A 6272-nucleotide genomic window follows, 5' to 3' on the forward strand; every position below is an offset into this window, starting at 1 on the left:
TCAGAGCAGAGGGAAAGTTTCTCTTTCCTTTCTTCTTCAGCCGTGGAGAAATAACAAGGACGGTTCCACTGATGTCAAAGTTCAAACAAAATCATAAACACATTTGGTTAAAAACGTACAGGAAACACAGGCTCGTGGAACGAGAGCTGAGAGTTGGCCAACAGAAACCTGCCGTGGGTTCAGTGACTGGACTCGATCCACGGTCACCGCTCAGTCCCTCTGCTTTGGACCGTTCTGCGTGTTTTCTCGGTACCTGACATTACCAGTGTTCACCACCAGGGGGTAGCATGACACAACACTTGTGTCATGTTAAATCCCTGCTGCAGTGAAAACCTTCACTGTTCTCATCGTTCTCTGCAGCTTCAGGATTCCACCAGGAATTCTGTCTGTTCCCAGTTTATTATCAGTTTGTCATCCATCCATCCATCCATCATCCATCCATCATCCATCCATCCATCCATCCATCCATCATCCATCCATCCATCTATCCATCCATCCATCTATCCATCCATCCATCCATCCATCCATCATCCATCCATCATCCATCCATCCATCCATCCATCATCCATCCATCCATCATCCATCCATCCATCCATCCATCCATCTATCCATCCATCCATCCATCCATCCATCTTTCCATCCATCTATCCATCCATCCATCATCCATCCATCCATCATCCATCATCCATCATACATCATCCATCCTTCATCCATTCATCTTTCATTCATCCACCCTTCATCCATGCATCATCCATCCTTCATCCATCCTTCATCCATCCTCCAGGTTCATTATCTAATTACAGACCATAATTCTAGAACCATAATGACCTTCTTGAAGTGTTGTTTTGTTTTGTTTGTTTGTTTGTTTGTTTGTTTTCCGGAGTGTGTTTGAACTCCACCATGTCAGGACCTGATCAGTCGTGGACATCCGTCTTGTCCTCATTGGTGGAGTCAGCAGATGGAGCTGACGTGGTTCTCTCCTGTTGGGAGTCCGTCGTGGTCTGGACGCTGGAACTCCTCCTCGTGCCTTTCATTAGCTCGTCTCTTTTAGCCGACACATGAAAAGCTCAGCGGGAAACCTCCTGGAATAATGCTGCAATTTGGCTTCTCCGAGCTTCCAGAACGTTTCCACATCTGAGCGTCTTTGAGCTGCGGCTCTTCCCGCTGTGCCGTGGGAAGAAAGAGCCGCGGACTCGGGGTCTCATCACACGAGCAGAAATGTTGCAGCTCATTTGTTCTGTCTCTGAGCTGAGTTCGACACAAGAACCCGGAGGAACTGTTCGTGGTTCCACAACGGAAGCTTTGAAAAAAGACCATTTAACAACAACGACATCGAAACAAACACTATCGATGTACAAGGGTTAGAGGTTAATAGGTTAATAGGTTAATAGAGATGAATAATGGTAGTAGCCATAATTAGCTCATTAATCCAAATTATGACCAAAGTTCACCAATTATTAAATAACCGTCAACGATATCAGAACTTAACAGCTAGTTAACAAGTTACAGCTTTACCTAATAGTCAGTTAAATGGACTAGGATTTCTCTGATGTTAACGTAATAAATACTTCGTACTGGAGATTTTGTTTTTTTAGCAAAAACAAACTCGATTGGATCTCACTGCTGTGACGTATTTGTCCAGATAATCACGTCACGTTTTCATTTGACTTTGATTTGAATGACAATACCTTTCTTAAGTTACACTTCCAGAGCTGCAGAGGGCGCTGCAGTGACAATAATTCGTTCAAAGTCGACGCCGTGAACCAGAAACATTTCTTCACTTCCGGGGTCAACAGCAGCATGTAGCCGCGAACAAACGCTTTATTACCAACAGTCTCTTTTTGCAAAAACAAACACATCGATTTTAAAGCTGTTTCTACCAAGTTAATTTTTATAAACAAAACGTCTTTGGACTTTGCACAGAAATGGGAGTCCCGGCGTTTTTCCGTTGGTTGAGCAGGAAATATCCGTCCATCATCGTCCACTGTGTGGAAGAGAAGGTACGTGTTAGCATGTTTGCTAACGTGAAGCTAAGTCACACACGGGGCTCAAACATTGAACGATGGTTTATTAGTACTTTATAATTAGTTTGACGCGGTGTTTTCTCCGTCTTTGTGATTTTAAACGCGGTTGTTTTCTCGGTGGACCGTGAGCCCGCTCTGAAAACAAACCAGACCTAACGTCATCTCAGGTTTACTGTGACGTACAGACTGTGACGTTTAAAGACGTTATACTGTCGATATTTAGAAGACGCTTTTGTCCAGAGTGACTTGAACATGAACAGGTGGAAGTATATGATGATTCAACTGGGGCTCGAACCCGGGGACTTCTGCGGGTAAAGCAGGCGTAATATCAGCTGCACCACCACCACTGCTGATAAGATTAGCTTTGTACGTTATCAACGTTAGCCCACGTTAATAAAACACGTGACTAAAGTGACGAAGGTGAATTGACTTTTACCACCTGTGGGTAGAACAGAGTGGTTCGGTGTTAATTATCTTATCATACACCTGAACTAAAGTTAATGACTCCAGGGGGCGCTCTCACAATGCTTCTGGCTGAAAATATCTCCCAGCTTCAGGTTGGAAACATGAGAATAGATGGGGTGGGGGGGGAGGGGGGGGGCAGCTGCTGTCTCTGCGTTTAAATATCAATTACCGACTGTCTGACTTAAAATATCAATTACTGTCTGTCTGACTGTCTGTCTGACTGTCTGTCTGACTGTCTGTCTGACTGACTGACTGACTCTCTGTCTGTCTGTCTTTCACCCCAGGGTCGAGAGTGTAATGGAGTCCGTACTCCTGTCGACACGACCAAGCCCAACCCCAATGAAGTGGAGTTTGACAACCTGTACCTGGACATGAACGGCATCATTCATCCTTGTACTCATCCAGAAGACAAGTAAAGATTTCCAGACTGTTCCTTTAACCTCACTGTGATTCATTCACATCAGCCTGTGTCTGAGCTGAACCGTGTCTCCCACAGACCCGCCCCCAAAAATGAAGACGAGATGATGGTGGCCATCTTCGAGTACATCGACCGCCTCTTCAACATCGTGCGTCCCAGGAGAGTCCTGTACATGGCCATCGATGGAGTGGTGAGTTCCAGGTCTCCTCAGATCACAGGAACAGGAAGTGGGTTCTGTTGAGTTGACAGCAGAACTTTTGTTTCTCCTCAGGCTCCACGGGCCAAAATGAACCAGCAGCGATCGCGGCGGTTTCGAGCTTCCAAGGAAGGAGTGGAGCTGACGGAGGAGAAGAATCGGATCAGGGAGGAGATCCTCCAGAGAGGTGTGTGTGTGTTACACACTGGAACTGTTCAGAAGAAGAACTCAGTTTTAGCCTATTTTAATTCTAAAACTGATTCTTTGACTTCAGTCTTTGTTTTTCTGAGGTGTTTCCGTCTTTCTCTCCAGGCGGTTCCGTCCCCTCTGAGCAAATCAAGGAGAGGTTTGACAGTAACTGCATCACCCCGGTTTGTTCCTCACCCTTGTCTTTGTACTCATTTCATTTGACATTGAAACACATGAGAACCTTGGGCCACGTCTGTGTGTCTCCAGGGAACAGAGTTCATGGACAACCTGGCCCAGTGCCTCAGGTACTACGTGGCAGACCGTCTGACCAACGACCCCGGCTGGAAAAATGTCACGGTGAGACGGGGCTTTAGAGCCGAGCATTAGCCAGGAAGCTAAGAAGTGAATGGTTTTATATTTAAACAGGTTAGCGGAAGAAGGAGCCGGAACGTTGGCCACACAGATGACCCAACCTTAGAAACAAAGTGCTAAATGCTAGCCACGTTTTGCTAAAGGTTTGCTAGAAATCTATAGGGATCTATGTTCAGAAAACTGCCGATATAGAAATAGCTAGCAAGCAATGTAGCTAATAGTTAGCACAAAGATTGTTAGACCTGATGGAGCAGTATGAAAAGCCAAACTGTACTTGTGTGTGTGTGCGTGTGTGTGCGTGCGCTGCAGGTGTTTCTGTCTGACGCCAGTGTTCCAGGTGAAGGTGAACACAAGATCATGGACTTCATACGTCGACAGAGAGGTAAAGACATTTGGACTACTGAACCTAACATGTGTGAAGCAGCTGTCGCCCACCAGGGGGCGGTCTGCAGCCTCTGTGCTGACCAGTGTGTGTTGTTGTGATTCTCAGCTCAGCCCCACCACGACCCCAACACCCACCACTGTCTGTGTGGAGCCGACGGTCAGTCTCTTCTCTTCACCTCTCTGACCTTTAATGTTTGGACCTGTGTCCGTGTTAAACCACCTGTCTGTCTCTCTCTGGGTGACCTCAGCTGACCTCATCATGCTGGGCCTGGCCACGCACGAGCCCAACTTCACCATCATCAGGGAGGAGTTCAAGCCCAACAAGCCGCGGCCCTGTGCCCTGTGTGGACAGATGGGCCACGAAGAGAGTGTCAGGGCACGGCCCGAGAGAAGCAGGGCCAGGTCAGAGGTCAACACACACACACACACACACACACACACATACAACTACCAGCTACATGGCATGTAAACTGAGTTGTATTTAAAAATAAACCCATTCAAAAATGAAGTAACATCACACCCTTGACCCTTGACCCCCCATCACCACCTTTGACCCCCCCATCACCAGTGTGTGATGAACTCCAGTCTACATTCTGTTTTAGTGAAAAAATGTTTTTCACGCTTCATGTTGAACCGCCTCGGTGGGTCAAAGGTCAGTGTTTTCAATCCCAGAATCCTTTTCTCTACTCTGTTCCTGCAGCACGACGAGTTCGCCGACACCGTCCCAGTGTCTGAGCAGGAGTTCATCTTCATCAGACTGTGTGTCCTCAGAGAGGTAGCTGTGTGTGTGTGAGAGAGTGTGTGTGTGTGTGTGTGTGTGTGTGTGTGTGTGTGTGTGTGTTCCCGTTTCTAAGACGGATCCTTCTTCGTCCTCTGCTGTCCTCAGTACTTGTCCAGAGAACTGACCATGGCCAGTCTGCCGTTTCCCTTCGACTTTGAGCGCAGCGTGGACGACTGGGTCTTCATGTGCTTCTTCGTGGGGAACGACTTCCTGCCTCATCTTCCCTCCTTAGAAATCAGGTCAGTCCAGATGCTGCAGTCTGCACTGCTCTACCCTGGCCTGCAGGTGGTGCTGAGTATACATTTAAAACTCCACTGCGCTCTGGTCGGCCTCAGGAGTTTCTGGTTCTTTGGTACTCAGCCCACCTAGACCAGGACCAGGTCTAGAGGTCCACAGTCCTCTTTAACCACAGCCTGCTCCTGGTTTTACTTTTAAAACTTTTATTTTAATTGTGAATGCTGTTTTTGTGTGCTGCAGAGAGGGGGCGATAGATCGACTGGTGCGGATCTACAAAGACGTGGTTCACAAAACTGGAGTGAGTAAATGTGGGTGGGGTCTTCATCTGCAGCCCAGACCCCCGTCTGTATCTGAGTCCAACAGAGTGGACTAAAGTTCAAATGTCCCCGCAGGGCTACCTGACCCAGAACGGCTACGTCAACCTGGAGCGGGTGGAGATGATCATGCAGGCTGTGGGCGTGGCCGAGGACAACATCTTCAAAAAACGCAAGGAGGATGAAGTGGGTTTTATTTTTCATCTTCCTCCCCAGCAGGGGTCGCTGTACTTCAGTTGAATGTCAGTTGTATTAGAGGTGAATCAGTGTGTTGACAATGTCTGTGAGGTCTGAAGTTATTCTGCCAGCAGGTGGTGCTAATACCACATTTGAAACCTGTAAACTGGGTCTGACCTTTTTTTGACTTTTTGATTGAACCAATCAGAGCAAACCTCTGACCAATGGGTGACCAGATCATTTAATCATTTAAATATAAACTGTCTCTGAGGTGGTACTGTTTGATCTTTATTCAGGAGGGTTTCAAGAGGAGACAAAAAGAGAAGAAGAAGAGGATGAAGGTGAGTGGGTCAAATGTCTCTGATGATGATGATGATGATGATGATGAAGGCGTGGTCTTCGCTCACGTCCATTCATCTTCTACTTCCTCTTTCTGTTGGCGTCAGGCGGAGCGTCAGGGTCCGGCCTACATGACCTCTGGTCAGTTCGCCCCCCAGGCCCTGGGTCGGGGAGGACGTCCAGAAGCGGTCCAGAACGCTCGTCAGCAGGCCTTCAACATGAGGATGCAGTCCAGGGAGCAGCACAACATGGTAGGGTCCACCCTGGTCGTCACCTGCCTTCATGTTGACGACACGTCAGTACTGGGTGACACGTCAGTACTGGGTGACACGTCAGTACTGGGTGACACGTCAGTACTGGGTACTGGGTGACACGT

General features: G+C 47.7%; 1 protein-coding gene across 1 annotated transcript in view; it reads left to right on the forward strand.

Annotated features, from left to right (window-relative positions):
- Positions 1-1712: 1712 nt before the first annotated feature.
- xrn2 (5'-3' exoribonuclease 2) overlaps positions 1713-6272 on the forward strand; it is a 16608-nt gene continuing 12048 nt past the window's right edge. Inside the window, 16 exon segments of the mRNA XM_017033519.2 lie at positions 1713-2000; positions 2774-2901; positions 2986-3097; positions 3179-3290; positions 3416-3474; positions 3560-3649; positions 3974-4046; positions 4155-4205; positions 4297-4410; positions 4413-4450; positions 4749-4823; positions 4935-5068; positions 5307-5364; positions 5459-5566; positions 5854-5898; positions 6004-6147. Of these exon segments, the coding sequence (XP_016889008.2) occupies positions 1926-2000; positions 2774-2901; positions 2986-3097; positions 3179-3290; positions 3416-3474; positions 3560-3649; positions 3974-4046; positions 4155-4205; positions 4297-4410; positions 4413-4450; positions 4749-4823; positions 4935-5068; positions 5307-5364; positions 5459-5566; positions 5854-5898; positions 6004-6147 (1416 nt within the window). The 5' untranslated portion in view covers positions 1713-1925.

Source organism: Cynoglossus semilaevis, chromosome 7 (assembly GCF_000523025.1).
Source record: "Cynoglossus semilaevis isolate Cse_v1.0 chromosome 7, Cse_v1.0, whole genome shotgun sequence".
NCBI lineage: Eukaryota > Metazoa > Chordata > Actinopteri > Pleuronectiformes > Cynoglossidae > Cynoglossus > Cynoglossus semilaevis.